This window comes from Thalassophryne amazonica, chromosome 1 (assembly GCF_902500255.1).
Source record: "Thalassophryne amazonica chromosome 1, fThaAma1.1, whole genome shotgun sequence".
In the NCBI taxonomy this organism is placed as follows: domain Eukaryota; kingdom Metazoa; phylum Chordata; class Actinopteri; order Batrachoidiformes; family Batrachoididae; genus Thalassophryne; species Thalassophryne amazonica.
Genome location: NC_047103.1, coordinates 1,507,627 through 1,528,268, shown reverse-complemented (window position 1 = coordinate 1,528,268; position 20,642 = coordinate 1,507,627). Strand labels below are relative to the sequence as shown.

At 45.4% G+C, this 20,642-nt stretch overlaps 1 protein-coding gene across 1 annotated transcript in view; it reads right to left on the bottom strand.

Annotated features, from left to right (window-relative positions):
• LOC117518808 (chondrolectin-like) overlaps positions 1-20,642 on the bottom strand; it is a 78,783-nt gene that overhangs the window by 43,734 nt on the left and 14,407 nt on the right. The window contains exon 6 of the mRNA XM_034180049.1: positions 5,101-5,198. Within this exon, the coding sequence (XP_034035940.1) occupies positions 5,101-5,198 (98 nt within the window). The remainder of the gene's footprint in view (positions 1-5,100; positions 5,199-20,642) is intronic.

The window sequence follows — 20,642 nt, the reverse complement described above, 5'->3', positions numbered from 1 at the left end:
TCAAGGAGAACATGCGGCTAAACATGTCACTCCCGGTCTGATTGGGGAGGGGCCCAGAGAAACTACAGAGTCCGACATTGTTTTTGCAAAGTTACACACCGATTTAATGTTAATTTTAGTGACCTCCGATTGGCGTAACCGGGTGTCATTACTGCCGACGTGAATTACAATCTTACCAAATTTACGCTTAGCCTTAGCCAGCAATTTCAAATGTCCTTCGATGTCGCCTGCTCTGGCCCCCGGAAGACAATTGACAATGCTTGCTGGTGTCGCTAACTTCACATTTCTCAAAACAGAGTCGCCAATAACCAGAGTTTGATCCTCGGCGGGTGTATCGTCGAGTGGGGAAAAACAGTTAGAGATGTGAACGGGTTGACGGTGTACACGGGGCTTCTGTTTAGGGCTACGCTTCCTCCTCACAGTCACCCAGTCAGCCTGCTTTCCCGACTGCCCGGGATCTGCCAGGGGGGAACTAACGGCGGCTAAGCTACCTTGGTCCGCACCGACTACAGGGGCCTGGCTAGCTGTAGAATTTTCCACGGTGCGGAGCCGTCTCCACTTCGCCCAGCCTGGCCTCCAAAGCTACGAATAAGCTGCACTTATTACAAGTACCGTTACTGCTAAAGGAGGCCGAGGAATAACTAAACATTTCACACCCAGAGCAGAAAAGTGCGGGTGAGACAGGAGAAGCCGCCATGCTAAATCGGCTAAGAGCTAGTAGCTACGCAACCTAGTGGATTCCTAAAAACACACGAAGTGAATAATGTGTAAATAATTTAAAGGTGATTCAGCAGAAGGAGTGCCCCAATCAAGGCACCAAACAGGCCATGAAGCAGCACAGGCAACGCACGACAACGGTGCTAAAATAAATAAAAATCAACTAAACACGCTGTGGAGCAGCACAGATAACGCACGACAACAGTGCTAAAAGAGAAAAAAATAAAATAAAATAAAATAAAAAAAAATAAAAACGAAAGCGTTAGCAAGCTAGATAGCTTGCCAACGCTGATGAAAGTTAGCTGATAAAAGTGCTCCGTCGCGATGTTTCGACCGTTAGAGGTCTTCCTTAGGCGTTGGAGCACAGTAAAAAAGTAAAAAAAAAAAAAGTAAAAAGGTAAAAAGTCTTGAAAAAGACTGTTAATTCAAGTCCAAAGCAGCAGGTAGCAGTCTCTGTGTAAACAGTCCCAACAGAGAGCCAAAATTCTGATGCCAACGATCACGTTACTAAGGATACAACTTAATGTATGAAACATTAAGTTGTAACAATTATGTAACAATGAAACAAATGTGCCTTACGAGACATGGGGTGGATTTATGGAATAATCTAACTGAGGACATCAAAGTATGTACTACAGTACATCAATTCAAAAGAAATTTAAAACTCAAAATATTAAAAAATATGAAACTGAATAATATAATTCTTAGTATACATACAGGTGTGCATGTTTGTGGATTAAAAGTGTTATACTGTCAAATCTCATTGAATCTAGTGTGTGTATTGGTGTATGTAAGGGTATTTGTGTATAGAGGTAGTGTATTTATGTAAATACATGTTGATATGTATAATGCAAGGTATGTGTATATAGGTATATATGAGCTCAAAATTTTTTTTTTAATTTTATTTTATTCTTGTCTGCGTAGTCGAAAATAAAACATGTGAAAGGGGGTAGAAAATATACGTTTTACTTCATTCTACTCCCTTTGAGTAATGTACGGATTTCAAAGATGAATGTGCGCAATGTATAAATGTTTTTAACTTGCTCAATAAAGTATTCTACTACTACTGACTTTCATTCCCCTTCTCTCCAAAGCATATCTCCACCTCTCCAGACTAGACTCAACGTGCTCTCTACTCTCACTACAGATCACAATGTCATCTGCAAACATCATAGTCCATGGGACTCCTGTCTGATCTCATCTGTCAACCTGTCCATCACCACTGCAAACAAGAAAGGACTCAGAGCTGATCCTTGGTGTAATCCCACCTCCACCTTGAATGAGTCTGTCATTCCGACTGCGCATCTCACCGCTGTCACACTATTCTTGTACATGTCCTGCACTACCCTAACATACTTCTCTGCCACTCCAGACTTCCTCATACAATACCACAACTCTTCTCTTGGCACCCTATCATAAGCTTTTTCTAAGTCCACAAACACACAATGTAACTCTTTCTGTCCTTCTCTGTACTTTTCCAACAGTATTCTCAGAGCAAACATTGCATCTGTAGTTCTCTTTCTCGGCATGAAACCATATTGCTGCTCACAGATCTTTACCCGTTTTCGAAGCCTAGCTTCTACTACTCTTTCCCATAACTTCATGCTGTGGCTGATCAACTTTATGCCTCTGTACTTACTGCAGCTCTGCACATCACCCTTGTTCTTGAAAATAGGAACCAGCACACTTCGTCTCCACTCCTCAGGCATCCTCTCACTTTCCAAGATTTTATTAAACAATCTGGTTAGAAACTCTACTGCCATCTCTCCTAGACATTTCCATGCCTCCATTGGAATGTCATCTGGACCAACTGCCTTTCCACTCTTCATCCTCTTCATAGCAGCCCTCACTTCTTCCTTGCTAATCTCTTGTACTTCCTGATTTACTCTCACCACATCATCCAGCCTTTTCTCTCTCTCATTTTCTTCATTCATCAGCTCTTCAAAATATCCCCTCCACCTTCTCAGCACACACTCCTCACTTGTCAGCACATTGCCATGTGCATCTTTTACCACCCTAACCTGCTGCACATCCTTTCCAGCTCTGTCCCTCTGTCTGGCCAATCGGTGCAAGTCCTTTTCTCCTTCCTTACTATTCAACTTCTTGTAGAGCTCGCAATATGCCTTTTCCTTTGCTTTTGCCACTTCTGTTTTCGCCTTACGTCGCATCTCCTTGTATTCCTGTCTACTTTCTTCATCTCTCCGACTATCCCAAAACGTTTTCGCCAACCTTTTTCTCCTTATGCTTTCCTGGACCTCTTCATTCCACCACCAGGTCTCCTTGTCTTCCTTCCACTGTCCAGATGTCATACCCAGTACTGTCTTAGCTGTCTCCCTCACCACATCTGCAGTACTTTTCCAGTTGTCCAAAATTGCTTCCCCTCCAGCCAGTGCTTCTCTCACCTGCACACCCAACAGTCTTCCTCCTTCAGCTTCCACCATCTGATCCTTTCTTGAGCTCTCACTCTCTTCTTCTTTACCTCTAAGGTCATCCTACAAACACCCATCCTATGCTGTCTAACGACACTCACTCCTGCCACCACCTTACAGTCTCTGATTTCTTTTAGCTTGCATCTCCTATAAAGAATGTAGTCCACCTGTGTGCTCCTTCCTCCACTCTTATGTTACCCTGTGCTCCTCCCTTTTATTAAAGTAGGTATTCACCACAGCCATTTCCATCCTTTTTGCAAAATCAACTACCATCTGTCTTTCCCCATTCCTATCCTTGATACCATATCTACCCATTACTTCCTCATCACCTCTGTTCCCTTCACCAACATGCCCACTGAAGTCCGCTCCTATCACCACTCTTTCATGCTTGGGCACACTCTCCAACATCTCATCAACATACTCCAGAAATCTTCTTTCGCTTCATCTCCCAACCTACCTGTGGGGCATATGCACTGATGATATTCATCATCACCCCTTCAATTTCCAACTTCACACTCATCACCCTGTCAGACACTCGCTTAACCTCCAACACACTTTTAACATACTCTTCCTTTAAAATGACCCCAACACCATTTCTCTTCCTGTCCTCACCATGGTACAACAACTTGTACCCACCGTCGATGCTCTTGCTCTTACTTCCCTTCCACTTGGTCTCTTGCACACACAATATGTCTACATTTCTCCTCTCCATCATATCAGCCAGCTCTCTCCCTTTACCAGTCATACTACCAACATTCAAAGTCCCCACTCTCATTTCCACCCTTCTACCCCCTTCCACCCTTCGTAGTTTTCTTCTTCTGCTGCTGTCTGTGGAAACGTTCTCCTCCTCTTCTTCGTCATCTTTGTCCAGCAGCCCAATTTCCACCGGCACCCTGTTTGGCAACAGCACCGGTGGCGGACGTTGTTAACCCGGGCTGCGACCGATCCGGTATGGAAATTCGATTCTTAGTCTGCATAGTTCGGTTGGCTTGTTTTACGCCGGATGCCCTTCCTCACGCAACCCTCCTCATTTATACCTCATAGTACCATATCACCCCAATAGAGCGCTTCACTCTCAGACTGCAGGCTTAGTTGTAGTTCCTAGGGTTTGTAAGAGTAGAATGGGAGGCAGAGCCTTCAGCTTTCAGGCTCCTCTCCTGTGGAACCAGCTCCCAATTCAGATCAGGGAGACAGACACCCTCTCTACTTTTAAGATTAGGCTTAAAACTTTCCTTTTTGCTAAAGCTTATAGTTAGGGCTGGATCAGGTGACCCTGAACCATCCCATAGTTATGCTGCTATAGACTTAGACTGCTGGGGGGTTCCCATGATGCACTGTTTCTTTCTCTTTTTGCTCTGTATGCACCACTCTGCTTTTAATCATTGGTGATTAATCTCTGCTCTCTTCCACAGCATGTCTTTTTCCCGATTCTCTCCCCTCAGCCCCAAACCAGTCCCAGCAGAAGACTGCCCTCCCTGAGCCTGGTTCTGCTGGAGGTTTTCCTGTTAAAAGGGAGTTTTTCCTTCCCACTGTCGCCAAGTGCTTGCTCACGGGGGTCGTTTTGACCGTTGGGGTTTTTTCTGTAATTATTGTATGGCCTTGCCTTACAATATAAGCGTCTAGGGGCGACTGTTTTGTGATTTGGCGCTAATAAATAAAATTGATTTGATTTAATTTATCCAGGCTTGGGAACGGCACTCAGAATGTACTGGCTGCACACCCCATGTGGCTAGATGTGTGTTTACAGCCTGGTTTGTTTATTTACAGTCTGTGTTATTTTTTTACAGCCTGTGTTTGTTTATTTACAGTCTGTGTTTATTTGTTTACAGCCTGTGTTTGTGTGTTGACAGAGTGTGTTTGTATGTTTGTGTTTACAGCCTGTTTATTTTTTAATTCAGTACATCTGTACTTTTTTGACATGCATGTTCAGTTTGGACTTTTGTGGTGTGTCTTACCTTCTATTTACCATCTGAAAACAGCATGTCCCAGAAGCCACCAGGATGAGCAGCAGCAGAGGGATTGTGGGAATTATCACATACACCAGCAACATGCCTACAAATGGAGGGTTGACCCAGAATGGCAGTTACATGCTAAATCAGGTCCAAACTCAAACATCAAAAATACCAAGAACTTTGAACCCCCAAACCAAATTTGTAACCTCAAAACAACCCTAAAACCACCTTTACACAGGGACGAGGTCTGTCCACCGATCCTTGTGTGGTCATGAAATCATATTGAACGCCGCATGACACCACAGACGCACTCAGCTGCCACCAGGACATTACAAGGTCGACTCAGTATCCTCTCACAAACCGCCACAATCACAATGGTCGCCATGAAGTATGGAGCTGCACCTGATTTCCGAAGGAGAGTCTTCAAGCCCAGAAGACTCACAAATACCACATAAAAAGCACCTCACAGAGCACCCATGACCACCCGACAGGAGCGCAAAGACCAGCTTGTTTTCACCGCGGCAACAGCAGATTGTCCACTGACACATGACGGAGTGGCGTGAGTTTGAACGTGAATGCAGGAATAAAAAAAGTGATATCATTTCTGTATCATGCAAACCCGTGCAAAAAGACCAGGGCGGTGTGTGGAGATTTTTATGAATAAAGTTAATTTTATAAAGTGCAAAATGAGTTTCTTGTCAGCTGATGTCCACCGAGTTCATCAGAAAGTTTTGTGCTTGTTCAAATCTGAGCGATCAGGTGGAGAGATTTGTCTTCTACTTCTCCTGTGGCTGATGGTTCATTCTGGGCTTCTGAAAACTCCGTCAATTCAGGACAAGTGGACATGAAGCTCGTCTGTCTCTGAAAGGACATGCCATGTCATACAAGTAATCTGAGCCCTGATTACTGTTATGGTGACAACTAACTAACTAAAAACCATCCCCACGGAAGACAAAACTAGCTAAATAAAATGAACCCTTTTTCCATGTTTCTGTAGGTGAACATTCAGTTTGGATCATGTGTACATGTTTTTTTTTTTGTTTGTTTTGTTTTGTTTTCGCTGCGTGTTCCTGACAGCACCGCCATGAAAACACCACACGTGGAACGTTTAGTATATAAGTAGACATTAAGTTCATTGTGGACTAACCACAGTTTTGACCTTTTTTCCTTTAATTGTAGTCTGAGCCCCAGTCCAGTCAGAGGAGGACAAAGTGAGAACAGGACAACAGTCATGTGACTTTTTTCAGTCCCTGCAAAGGTTTTTTAAAAATCTGTTTTTATTTTTCATGGCTGTCATAAAACAGTCCAGTGAAAAGTGTTAATTTTCCAACAGTATCATTTTTCTGCAGCTTTATTACACCGTCCATGAATGCCAGAGAAACACACATATTTAGCTTGTTTTGTTCTCTTTCTCTGTTTATATCTCTCTCTGGGTTCTGTGATGGAGTCCAATATTTGGAGCCAGATTTGAATTGGGACATCTACTTTGATGTTCTTTTTGATGTCATAAAAAGCCCTTCTTGTCTCGTCTCTCAGGTCATTTTTGTTCTCGGACCGTCTGATCCAGGAAGAAATGATATTTGTGTGGCTGGACACTGGGTCCTTTTTGGAATATCATCATTTTTGTCTAGGTTAGATTCATTGTCGAGGTCCAGGTTTGGGAGAAATTGCGTCGAAGGTCAAGTTGTTGTCCTTCTTTGGTTGGAGACAGCAACATCAGGTCATCTGCCAAAAACAGGCCTTTGGTTTCTGTGTCCACTAGAGTGACGCCCGGTGCTGCCAACTGTTCCAGTGATTTGGACAATTCATTGATGTAGATGTTGGAGATGGTTGGACTCAAACTGTGTCCCTGTCTGACCTCCTGCTTTGGGGAAAGACATCTGTGTGTTTTTTGCCCATGCTTAGGGCCCACCACACTCAGCAAGAATAAGCACGAATGAAGCCAAATCAGACTGAATGGAAAGTCAACCCACATTCAGGAAGTGTCAAGGTGCAGTCAAAAACAACGGACAACATTCTGACAGAACAGTCGGGCACAGTCGCAAGGCCAGCCCAAATGCTGAGGTGCGTTCGAGGTGGAAAAATGTCGAACGGCGTTTCAAGTGCAGTCTGACTGCATTCTAAATACTGGAGACAGCACCCCAACAGATTTGAAACAATCTGATCATGGTCGGGGGTGAATTCATAGGGGGCCACGTAACATCCAGCCAGAATGGTCCTCCTTCTCCACAGCAGCCACAGCTACAGGGTACAATTCTCATCAACACAACATCATTACAAATGCCATCATTTAATGGCTGTATACCGTATCAGCTGGCAACACTAATATGTATTTTGAGATATATATCGTGTTGAGATCCATATATGTGAGATGGGACTAAATCCTACAAAGTGGACCTATTACTCTGATTTGATCAACAAAAACAAACATAACTCAAAGTTCTTGTTCGACACGGTGGCAACACTTATTCATGGACAACCACCTGTATGTAGTTCACCCTCCTTTTACAGCACAAGATTTCCTGGATTACTGCGAGAGGAAAATAGAAGACATTAGGTTAAACATATCCCAACATGCGTTAATCCAGCCACTACACCCTGCTATTGATGTAGGCGCCATTACTGAGGTATTACCTAGATTTACAGAATTTGACAGTATCTCTCTCGGCATGCTGATGAAACTCGTAACATCAACAAAAAGCAACCTGTTTATTTGATCCTATACCAACAAAACTGTTTAAGGACCTGTGGTCCCTCTTGGGCCGATTGTGCTGGAAATTATTAATTCTTTAACTTCTGGATCTGTTCCTAAATGTTTCAAATCTGCAGTGATTAAACCATTACTTAAGAATCTAATCTTGACCCTAGTGTATTGAAAAACTATTGGCCGATATCAAATCTATCATTTTACTCTAAAATTCTGGAAAAAGTGGTGTCATGGCAGCTCGTAGACTATCTTACTGAGAATAATCTCTTTGAGCCACTGCAGTCTGCTTTTAGAAAATATCATTCCACAGAGACGGCTCTCACTAAAGTGGTGAATGATCTTCTGCTTACAATGGATTTGGACACCACTACAGTTCTGTTGCTGTTAGATCTCAGTGCTGCATTTGATACAGTGAGACATCGGCATCAATTTGACCAGTTAACGCTCAGCCTCGGCTCATGTGTCATACATCAGACTGACAAAGTGAGGAACCTTGGGGTAATTTTTGAACCTACATTGTCCTTTGACCTCCACATTAGAAATATTATGAGGACTGCTTTCTTCCACCTGCAAAATATAGCGAAGATTCGTCCCATCCTGTCTATGGCTGATGCTGAGACCCTGATCCATGCATTTATCTCTTCTAGATTGGACTACTGCAATGTTCTATTTTCTGGTTTGCCGCAGTGCAGCATTAGGGGTCTACAATTCCTTCAAAATGCTGCAGCCAGAGTTTTGACATGAAGCAGAAAGTTCGACCACATTACACCCATTTTGGCGTCTCTTCACTGGCTTCCTGTCCCAGTGAGATCAGATTTTAAGGTTCTGCTACTCGTCTGTAAAACTGCTCATGGACTGGCACCTCCCTACCTAGCTGACCTAATTAAACCTTACGTACCGGCCCGGGCTTTGCGTTCTCAGGGTGCAGGACTACAGTTGTGCTCAAACGTTTACATACCCTGGCAGATTTTTTGCTTTTTTTTTTGGCCATTTTTAAGAGAATATGAAGGACAACACAAAAACTTTTTTTTTCCCCACTCATGGTTAGTGGTTGGGTGAAGCCATTTATTGTCAAACAACTGGTTCCTCTTTTTAAATCAAAATGACAGGAGAACTACCCAAATGACCCTGATCCAAAGTTTACATCCCCCTGTTCTTAATACTGTGTGTTGCCCCCTTTAACATCACTGACAGCTTGAAGTCTTTTGTGGTAGTTGTGGACGAGGCTGTCTGATGGTAAAGCTGCCACTGAATATGTCTTGGACTTTATTTACATTTAACATCTACTTTAATTACAAAGAAATACAAACAGTATGGCACTTTATAGTAAATCTGCATGGAGTAGACAGTTCTCAAAAACTGAGTGACTGTGCAAGAAGGAGAAGAGTGAGGAAAGCCACCAAGACAGTCTCTCTGACAGCCTCTCCTGGACTGCCAACACCACAGTGGTGACGAAAGCCCCGCAGCGACTCCACTTCCTGAGGGTGCTCAGGAGAAACAATCTGGAGGAGAAGCTGCTGGTGTTGTTCTACAGAGCCACCATCGAGAGCATCCTGACATACTGCATCACAGCGTGCTACGGGGGGTGCTTAGCAGCAGACAGGAGAGTGCTGCAGAGGGTGATCAAAACGGCCCAGGGGATCACTAGCTGCTCTCTGCCCAGCCTGGAGGACATTGCCAGCAGTGGACTCCACTTCCTGAGGGTGCTCAGGAGGAACAATCTGGAGGAGAAGCTGCTGGTGTTGTTCTAAGAGCCACCATCATGAGCATCCTGACGTACTGCATCACAGCGTGGTACAGGGGGTGATCAGCAGCAGACAGGAGAGTGCTGCAGAGGGTGATCAACACGGCCCAGGGGGTCACTGGCTGCTCTCTGCCCAGCCTGGAGGACATTGCCAGCAGTGGACTCCACTTCCTGGGTGCTCAGGAGGAACAATCTGGAGGAGAAGCTGCTGTGTTGTTCTACAGAGCCACCATTGAGAGCATCCTGACGTACTGCATCACAGCGTGGTACAGGGGTGCTCAGCAGCAGACAGAGGAAGCGCTGCAGAGGGTGATCAACACGGCCCAGGGGGTCACTGGCTGCTCTCTGTCCAGCCTGGAGATCATTGCCAGCTCTCGCTACCTCAGCAGTTCTGCCAGCATCAGCAAAGACACATCCCACCCCAGCAACCACCTGTTTGACCTACGACCCTCCAGCCGACGGTATAGGTCAATCAAAACTAGGACAAACAGACTTAGGGACAGCTTTCTCCCCAGAGCGATCACTGCACTGAACAATAACAAATCACTCTAATCCGCACCTTCAGGTTTCTTGTGCAATATCTGTAACCATGTGCCATATTCCCATGCACTATGATTCCACAGTTGTATATAATTCTTGTTTTACATTTTACTTGGTCCACATTTTATTTTATTTTACCTTATGTTTGCATTAATTGTACATATATTGTAAAAACTTTACTGTTAAATTTTACTATCTTTCATATTGGCTAAAAATTACTTGCACCACGGAAAGCACCTTTTTGTAGTTGCACTCAAATCTCGTTGTAATGCAAATTACAATGACAATAAAGGCGATTCTGATTCTGATTCGTCTGAATCTGAAGACACCCAGACAACCCAGGAAAGTTATGGGCTTATGTGGCTGTGATTGGAGAAATTGTGCACAGTGCAAGCTTTGCATTTTGCATCACTACTCTTAGCTTCATAGTGGAGTAGAGCAGAGAAGGATTTTCTTTCACCAAAACAGATCAAATCCAGGCCTGCATCTCAGATGTACCTTCTAGCAATTTGTAGCTAAACTTTCAGGTCTTCTTTTTAAGAAAATCCTCCTCTATACTACTTCATCATGAAGATGGATAACTGGTGATACAAAATGCAAACATGCACTGTGCATAATTTCTCCAATCATAGCCATGTAAGCCTATAACTTCTTCTGGGTTGTCTGGGTATCTCGGTGGCTTTCCTCACTCTTCTACTTCAGTTCAGATGTGTGCGCGGTGCCCCACGGCTGTGTGACAGAGTGCCTCGCAGCACAGCGTCTGAAAGGGCTGTTACAGCCATATTAACATTATAATACAGATACAGATGTACCTCATGAGATGGACTAATAAATATATCTGTCATACGATGTGTAGTACAGCTGTGACAGACCGTTCAGATGCGCGCTCAGCCCCACAGCTCTGGGACACATGGACTCACAGCGACACACGGTGTTTTCAGTATGATTGTGCAATGTTTACGTCTACTTCACAATATGAATGCATCCCAGAGACTTTGCACATTACAATATTTCCTTTGCGCACCTCGAACAGGACATACCGGGGTGAAGTGCGGCTCATCCTGCCACAATCAGGACATGCCGGCAGGAGTTGACGTGCCTGTCCATGGCGACTTTCCCTCCAATGCGATCAGACTGTTTCGAATGCTGTTTTGACACCATGAGAATATTTAGAATGCAGTTAGAGTCCACCTCAATAGCTGAGGGCATGTGCTCAACATTCAGGGCTGGCTGCACAACTGTTTGGAATGCACCTAAACACTTCCCAAATGTGGGTCAGCTTTCCATTCTGGCTCATTTGGCCTCTAGTGTGACGGGGGTATTACAGTGCACTTGTTGCTTATGTACATTGACTTTATGATGTCATATGTTTTTGCTCCAACCCCACTTTCCAACAGTTTGGAAGGGTTGCTGTTGACACAGACTCCACGGTCCTTATTAGGCTCACGTTTGTTATCAGTCCTTGGTTCCACATATTGGGGAAGATCCCGGAGCTCAGGACAATGTTAACCCTCTGGAGTCGAATGACATGCCCTCATGTAAAAAGTCACATGACCTAATTAAGCGGACGTAACCCTCAATCTGCCGCACTCTGAGGCTCCCTTTTAAATGTGTGTTGATCGTGGAGACTTCAACTTTTATAATACTTTTTAAATTACAGTAATAGGCCTCGTATAACTTGACTTATGAGTATTCTTTTACACCATGCATTTTCATGAGATGAGATATACTTTATTGATCTCATAGTGTAGAAATTATGTTTACACTCCAATTACTTCAGACAGCAATTAGTCCAAAATTATTACTTGTTTACCGTAATAATGGCACACATCAGAATTAAAGACAGCACATACACATTTGACATTGTTTATGTGCACTAAGTTTGAAGAAGTCCGTTATCCAAATTGAGGCAAGTGGGTGAAGGTCTCACAGCAACCCTGAGTTACGCCACTGTCAGCTTGGGGGGAGAACGGGGACCTGCCGCACCTAAAACCGTGCCGCACCCGCAGAAGGGAAGGGATGACATGAGCAGAAGCTGGAGTGGAGGGTGTGTGATGGGGTAGGAGGGGGGGGGGGAGGGGAGTGGAGCATGCTTTAGTCCTGTGAAACAGTTTATTGTCTTTGTGAGTTGAGATAAGAAACAGCCAAATGTTCACCAAGGCCAAAGACATTCCTCTGGAGGAAAACAGCAGGGCAATTTGTCCTTCAGGCTGATAAGCCTGCTGTGTTGTGGTTTGAGCAGTGAAAAACACTTTTTACACCTTCACTTGAACAACCAAATCCCAATTATGAATTAAGAATATTCCCCACCATCCGAAATCTTCATCTGCAAGGCGCGCATCTACTCCAAGATGTCATCCAATTTGCGTCTGAGTTCAGAGTCATCGCAGTCTGAGAATGCATTGCCTTGCCCACCTCGTTAATCATGACGGACAAGCGAGGGCCGTGGTTCTTGAGTCCGCTGTCTTGCCGATTTTCTGGTAGATCAGGGCAGCACATAAGCCAGAAAGTACCAGCCCTGCTAACCAGAAATACCAATATGAATAAATCCTCGATGTCCTCCACAGAGAATGGCGCAAGCACACGCCACACCCCAGAAGTTCGAGAACATAGCCTGCAGGATCGTTCCATTGGCAGGTAGGATCCCCCGGTCCTGACCTTCTTGTAGAAAGATGGTGACAACAGCGTTCAGAACCAGCTGATCAATTCCATGGTTAATCCAACAGTAGTCCAACTGGAATGATTTCAGCCTCAGAATCCTCACTGTCTGTTCATGAATATTATTGTCATTTTCACTGCGTGTTTATGTACACACACACAGCCAAAAGGATAATTTCCTTCTCTACTGCAGCAGCGACAGCAGTGGGAAGAATATGACTCCCTTCTTCCTCATTGGTTGGCTGGCTCGTGAATTTTCACCAGTCAGAAGTCACAAATCCCACGTGTGTTCACTAACCTCACGTGTGTTAATCACAGCCCGCCAAACCCCACGTGGGTCTGATTGTGTGGTCGCTTTCTCTTTATTACTGGTGGAAAGCATGTGTGGGTAGTGTTTTGTTGTTGTCTGTTTTGTTTTTTGTAAAAATGAGGCATTTATGAATGTGGAGAAAGCGCTTCACTTAATTTTTGAACTGGAGGAAGACGGTAGTGCGCAGTGCGTCGTCAGAGTCTGAAACAGACAGTGAGGATTATGGTGCTGAAAGAGATTGATCCCTCTTCTGTTCTGGAGGAGCAACCAAAGCAGGTGGATCCACCAACCTGCGCAACGAGATTCTGAACAGGGGGCCAGAGCGTGAGCGCTTCTGTTTTCCAGATCCAGATCTCCGCCTTGGATGCGCAGCAGAGACACGCGCCAGTGCTGACTGCTGGAACATGGAGGAGGCACCGAGACACCGGTCCAGCAGTAAGCAGATTTCAGCCTCAGAGAACACCAGGAGTTAAGGTTGACATACTTTCCACCCAAAGTCCAAAACACCTTTTTCTTTTTTTTTTTTACAACTGATACAATTAGAACAATTTGCACCAACACCAATAAATTGCTGCAAAACAAGGCACTAGGGATCGGGATTGGCTGGTGAAGCAGGGTGGACACAAATGCAGGACGCAGGTACACAGCTCAGTGGTGGCAATCCAAACCCGGACAGTACTCCCCCTCAAGGGCCACCCCCCTGAACGGCCCAGGAGCAGAAGGGTGAGAAGTATGAAACTCACGAATAAGGGAGGGATCCAAAACAAACCGGGACTGCTCCTTGGGGCCATAACCTTCCCAATCCACCAAATACTGGAAACCATGACCCCGCCCCAGGAGCCATAAGGCAGCTGCAACGTGAAGACGGGCCCCCTCATCCACTAACCGGGTTGGTGGCGGGGGATCGGCAGGCAGGCACAAAGGGCTGGACCATACAGGTTTCAGGTGGCTGTCATGAATGTTGGGTGAACCCTCATGGACCTTGGAAGGCGGAGACGACCAGAGACAGGGTAAATGATTTTGGATACCGGGAACGGACCAACGAACTGGGAGCCATTTTCCAAGGCACTCCTCGCAGTGGCATGTGGCGTGTAGAAAGCCAAACCTATTGTCTTGGGGTGTAGGAGGGCGCTATCAACCGTTTGCAATCTGCCACTGTCTTGTATGCCTGTGAAAACCCGCAGTAAGGCCTTTTCGGGCCCACTCCCAGGTTGACTGGCAATGTAAGATGAATTCCAGAGCTGAAGGTACTGGTGAACAATAGATCTGTGGAAGTAAACAAGGATGGTTGATGACCAAAAAACCACATGAAACCGGTGAAAAACCAGAGGCAGGATGAAGGAAGACTGTTGTGGGCTAGTTCAATCCATGGTAACTGATAGGACCAAGAGGCAGGACATTGAGAGACCAGGATTCAGAGACCCTTTTCAAGGTCTTGGTTGAGACATTCTGTTTGTCCATTAGCTTGGGGATGATAATCGGATGTAAGGCTGGATGTGACCCCAAGAAGACGTCAGAACTCCCTCCAAAATTGTGAAACAAACTGAGGACCCCGATCAAAGACAATATCCTGCGGTAACCCGTAAAGCCTAAAGACATGAGTTAAAAGAGCCTTGGCCGTTTCCCAGGCTGAGGGGAGCCTAGGCAAGGTACAGAAATGAACCATTTTGGACAGTGATCCACAACAATCATAATTACAGAGTTGCCACTAGAAACTGGCAACCCAGTCACAAAGTCAACAGAGATAGTGTCCATGGTCAGACAGGAATGGACAGAGGTAACAGGGCACCTGCTGGAGGGCGAGTGGAGGATTTATGCATAGCACAAACAGAACAGGCATTAACATACTCTCGGACATCAGATAACACGTGTGGCCACCAAAATCTCTGCTTTAACACAAACATGGTACTCTGGATACCTGGATGACATGAGAATCGACTATCGTGTCCCCAACGGATTACCTCACCCGTAAGAGGAGTCGGAACGAATAACTTGCCAGTGGGACAGTCCGAGGGAGCTGGAGTATTACCTAGCACTGACCTTACTTGAGGTTCAATATTCCAAGTAAGTGCAGACACAAAATAGATTTCAGGAAGGATAGTTTCAGCACTAGGCGTGGAATCAGAAGACTCACGAGGCGGGAGAGGAGCGTCTGGCTTCCAATTCTTAGACCCTGGATGATAAGATAACATGAAATTGAACCTGCTGAAGAATATGGCCCCACCTGCCTGTGGAGCGTTAAGCCATTTCGCCGTGCGGAGATAGGCTAGATTTTTATGGTCGGTCCAAACAAAGAAAGGCAACTGTGCCCCCCCAAACCAATGGTGCCACTCCTCCAAGGCCACTTTGACCGCCAGCAGTTCGCAATATCCGATGCTGTAATTTCGTTCAACAGCCGTATGTTTCTTGGACAAAAATGCACAGGGATGTAATTTGTTGTCGCAGGGCCTTGTTTGAGAGAGGATGGCCCCAATACCAATGTTGGATGCATCGACTTCGACCACGAACTGCTCGGGCAGGGTCAGGAAGGAGAAGCACGGGGGCTGTTTGTAAAATGATGCTTTAGGTTCTGGAACACCTCCTCGCATTCTGGGGTCCACACAAAAGACCATTGTGAGGAGGTAGCATTATGCAGAGGAGCTGCGATAGTGCTGAAGTTACGGATAAACTTACGATAGAAGTTGGCGAAACCAAGGAACCTCTGAACATCCTTACGGCTACTTGGAAGACCCAACCACAAACCACTGCAACCTTAGCAGGATCCATCTGGATCTCCCCCTCAGAAATTACAAATCCCAAGAATGATACTGTGGAAAGGTGGAACTCACATTTTTCGGCTTTGACAAAAAGCCCGTTTTGCAGAAGAGTTTGGAGAATGGTCGGACCTCCTGTATGTGCGAATTTCCAAATCAGGTGAGTAAATGAGAATGTCATCAAGATAAACAAAGACACATTTGTTAAGGTACTCCTGCAGTACATCATTTACAAGATTTTGAAACACAGCAGGAGCGTTGGTAAGAACAAACAACATTACAAGATATTCGTAGTGGCCTGTGGGTCTACTAAAGACTGTCTTCCATTTGTCCCCTGGGCATATGCGTACCAGGTGATACACGTTCCGTAAATCCAGCTTTGTAAAAACTTTGGCTCCTTCTAGGGAGTTCGAATGCAGAGGATATAAGTGGTAAAGGGTATCGATTTTTGATCGTGATGTCATTCAGTCCTCGATAATCAATACAAGGGTGGAGGGTCTTATCTTTCTTCTCTACGAAGAAAAACCCCGCCCCTGTGTGTGAAGACAAAGGATGAATCAAACCAGCTGCGAGTGACTCCTGAATATAAGTGTTCATAGCCAGACATTCTGGTGCAGACAGAGAGAACAGCTTGCCCGGGGGGGGGGCAGACCCAGGAGAAAGTCAATAGCACAGTCATACTCACGGTGGGGTGAAAGTGATTTAGCCTTAGCTTTGCTAAAGACTTCAGCGAGATCACGGTAGCAAGATGGGACCCCCTCTAGATCTGACTTAATTACACTTGATGGTACAACAGACTTTGTCAGACAGGAATCATTACATGCAGGTCCCTATGACTTAATTTACCCTGAGACCAATCAAGTTGTGGTTTATGGTGTTGAAGCCAGGGATGCCCTCAGTATTGCCACATGAGTCCATTTTATCAAATATGTGGAAACTAATTTGTTCAGTATGATTTTCAGGGTTGGTCATACGAACTCGCGGCCATCCACAGCATGAACCGCCAGAGGGCATGATAGCCCGGTGCAATTTAAGGTGGGAGGGACCTGGCGAGAGATGACAACATAAGATCAGAATCAGCTCCGGAATCAATAAACACAGGGTTGGACAAGGTAGCTAAGCAAATTTAATTCTGCAATAAGAACATCCTGTGAACATTTGAGCTCTGACTCACCCACACTACAGATCTCAGCCTCACTGGGGCACCCCTTACAGGACAGTGTGTGAGAACATGACCTGATCGTTCACAGTAATAACAGAGTCCTCTCTACATGGCATCGCTCTCATTCTTCATTGGAGAGACATGCTCCTCCCACTTGCATGGACTGTTCAGTAACACCGGAAGAGGCGTAGATCCATGTGTGACTGGGGGTAGAAGGCCGGTCAGCCATGGAGGCAACCCATGGGAGCGGGATGATGGCAGTCCCAGTGAGGACGGTCAGATAAGTGATGATCGGTTCTGATCGCCAGTGCGATCAACTTCAATCAACTTTTTCTTATATAGCGCCAAATCACAACAAACAGTTGCCCCAAGGCGCTCCACATTGCAAGGCAAGGCCATACAATACTTATGAAAAACCCCAACGGTCAAAACGACCCCCTATGAGCAAGCACTTGGCCACAATGAGGTCATCAAGCTGGAGTACCGGTTGGTCATGCACAGACTTTCGTGGACTGGTGTGAGCGCAACCACTTGTGTCTCAACACCAGTAAGATGAAGGAGATGGTGATCGACTTCAGGAGGAAAACCACCACCTCATCCACCACTGAACATCCAGGGGGAGGACATAAAGACTGTGGACAGTCTCAAATACCTGGGTATTCACCTCAACAACAAACTGGACTGGACTCACAACACTGACGCCCTGTACAAAAAAGGCCAGAGTTGCCCTCCACCTCCTGAGGAGACCTGAGATCCTTTGGAGTGAGCAGGCCTCTGCTTTAAGACCTTCTATGACTCTGTCGTAGCCTCTGCTCTCCTCTATGCTTTCGTTTGTTGGGCCCCGGGCAGCACAGCGCGGGCGAGAAGAGACTGAACAAGCTGGTCAGGAAGTCCAGCTCTGTCCTGGGCCTGTCCTCTGGACTCTCTGGAGGAGGTGGCTGAGAGGAGGGTGTTAACCAAGCTCAAATCCATCATGAAACAACTCCTCTCACCCTCTGCACCAGACTGTAGTGGAGCTGAACAGCTCATTCAGTGACAGACTGAGGCACCCTCAGTGCAAGAAGGAACGATACCGCAGGTCGCTGCTGTCAGACTGTACAATAACACTGTGAAATAACCACACGCAATCATATGTCCACAATCATGTGCAATATTAATATGTCCACAAATCATGTGCAATAACAACTCGTTTACAAATCCCTGCACTAATGTCACCTTATCACATCTAAACTCCATTTCACATATTGTAAAGAAGATGCTCCTATCTCTATGCTCCTATCTCCCTTTCAATCCCAATCATGTTTATATATATTCGTATGGGTGTATGTGTGTGTGTGTGTGTGTATATATATATATATATATATATATATATATATATTCTATTTCTACCTCATTTCTTATGTCTTGTACTGTTACAAGTATTATTATTATTGCTTATCCTTGCACATGCTGTTCGATGAACATTTTCCTCTACTTGCACCCACCTTGTGTGTTTTCTTAAGAGCTGACGTAACATGTGAATTTCTCCTCTGTGAGATCAATAAAGTTTATCTATCTATCAAGATTTTCAGGCAGGTCCACTGTGATGAGCAGACTTTGGATGCTGTCGTTCAGGCCCTGGAAAAACACATCCTGGAGCGCCGCGGGATTCCATTCACTTTTTGTGGCCAAAATATGAAAATCTATGGCATAGTCAGCCTCCCGGCGATTGCCTTGCTTCAGCTTCATCAGCGCCTCATGCCCCAGGAGAGGTGTGTTGGAATACCTGCTGCAGAGAGTGGTGAAAGCTGCGAGGGAGGAGCAATATGGCGAATTGCAGCTTCACCCGCTGTGGCCCATGCTGCTGCCCGGCCAGTCAGGTGAGTGATCACGAATCCTGTCTTCGCCTTTTCAGATGTAAACATTGGGACATTAATTCGAAATGTAATCACACTGTGTGATAAAACGCTTTACGTCCCCTGACTCTCCAGAAAATTGCTCAGGCTGGGAGAGTTCATTAAAGGACATCAGAGACAAGTAAGGAAGCCGGGAATGGTGAGGTGGTGAGAGCCTGATGCTTCATGGTAGACAATAGTTACGCCATCTTAAAGCTCACAGAGGCCATGAAGGTGTCTTGCCGTTTAGCTAGTGCGCTAATACCAGAGTTCAGAGCGGCAAGCTGGTGCTCCTGTTGAGCTAGCTGCTGGCTGTGGTGGTGTACCACCCGCTGGAAAATGTCTGCATCCGCTGCGTCCATCGTGGGCCAGATCAATCTATCAGGATTGGCTTGTGAAGCAGGCTGGACACAAATGCAGGATGCAGGTACACAGCTTAGTGGAGTAAAAGCGTTTACCTTGGTTCGTTAGCTGGGGTTGATACACAGACAGACAGTCCAAAAGAAGCAACAGTAACAAAATCATCAGCTTAGGTGTGGTCGAGGTACACAGGCAGGTAATCAAAAAACACGATAAAGCAATCAAGGCAAGGCAAAAAACACAAGGAACTGAGCTGGAAAGAGGCAGAAGGCACATCGATCTGGCAAGGGACAAGGGCAAACAGTGAGGCTTATAAAGCACCCAAGAACAGGTGTGTGGAGAAGCTCCCAGAACCAGGGTGTGGTCAGACAGAGAAAATACCCATCACCAAGAGCCAAGAGAGAGATAAGAAAGAGCAGGACAGAGAAACCTCAGTAGAAAGACAGAGCAAGAGAAAGACAGATCATAAAGACAAACCAAACTAGACAGTAAAACAGAACACAACCTAAATGGATCCAAAACCTGACAAAAAATACAACTGGACAGACACTGAAATGGAAGATCTGAACAAATTTTTTGGACTTCTGATATGCATGTCGTTGGTGTCACTGCCAAGTCTCCGGGACTACTGGAAACAAAATAATATTTTGCCTGTGCTCTTTCCAGCGAAAGTAATGTCCAGAGACAGATTTAGATCGATATTCTGGAACATCCACCTAAGTGATCCAGATGAGGATGTAGAAAATGATAGAAAACAGGGAACAGCAGGTCATGACAAACTGTTTCAAGTCAAACCGCTTTATGATGACATCCTCAGTGCCTGCCAGGCTTATTAACACCCGAGGAGGGAGCTGGCAGTGGATGAAAGGATGGTGGCAATGAAGGTAAAACTGGAATGACTCAATATTTGAAGGACAAGCCAACAAAATGGGGCATGAAACTTTTTGTTTGGCTGTTTCAAGTAATGGCTACACACTCAAGTTCACCATTTACACAGGCAAGACTGTGACCACAAGTGAGCATGGCTGTCATACGATGTGGTCATGAACCTGATCCAGCCATCCTCGCTTGGTACTGGGTACCACATTTACATGGACAATGTTTACACGAGTCCCAAACTGTTCATGGATCTGGCTAACATGAAGTTTGGAGCATGTGTAGAGAAGCTTGAATCTTCGACTGGACTGGGTTGCTTGACACTAGGACGTTTCGCGTCAAGCAACCCAGTCCAGTCGAAGATTCAAGCTTCTCTACTATGGAAACCAGTTGGACAACTGAGAGGCTACACAGAAACTACAGGGAGAACAGATGAGGATGCCCCAGAGGGAGGGCAAATGCTCTCACAAAAAAAATCTGAAAGAGGATCTATAAGATGGATAAGAGAGGGTCTGTGATGTTTGTAAAGTGGATGGACACATGGGAGGTGTCTGTGTGCA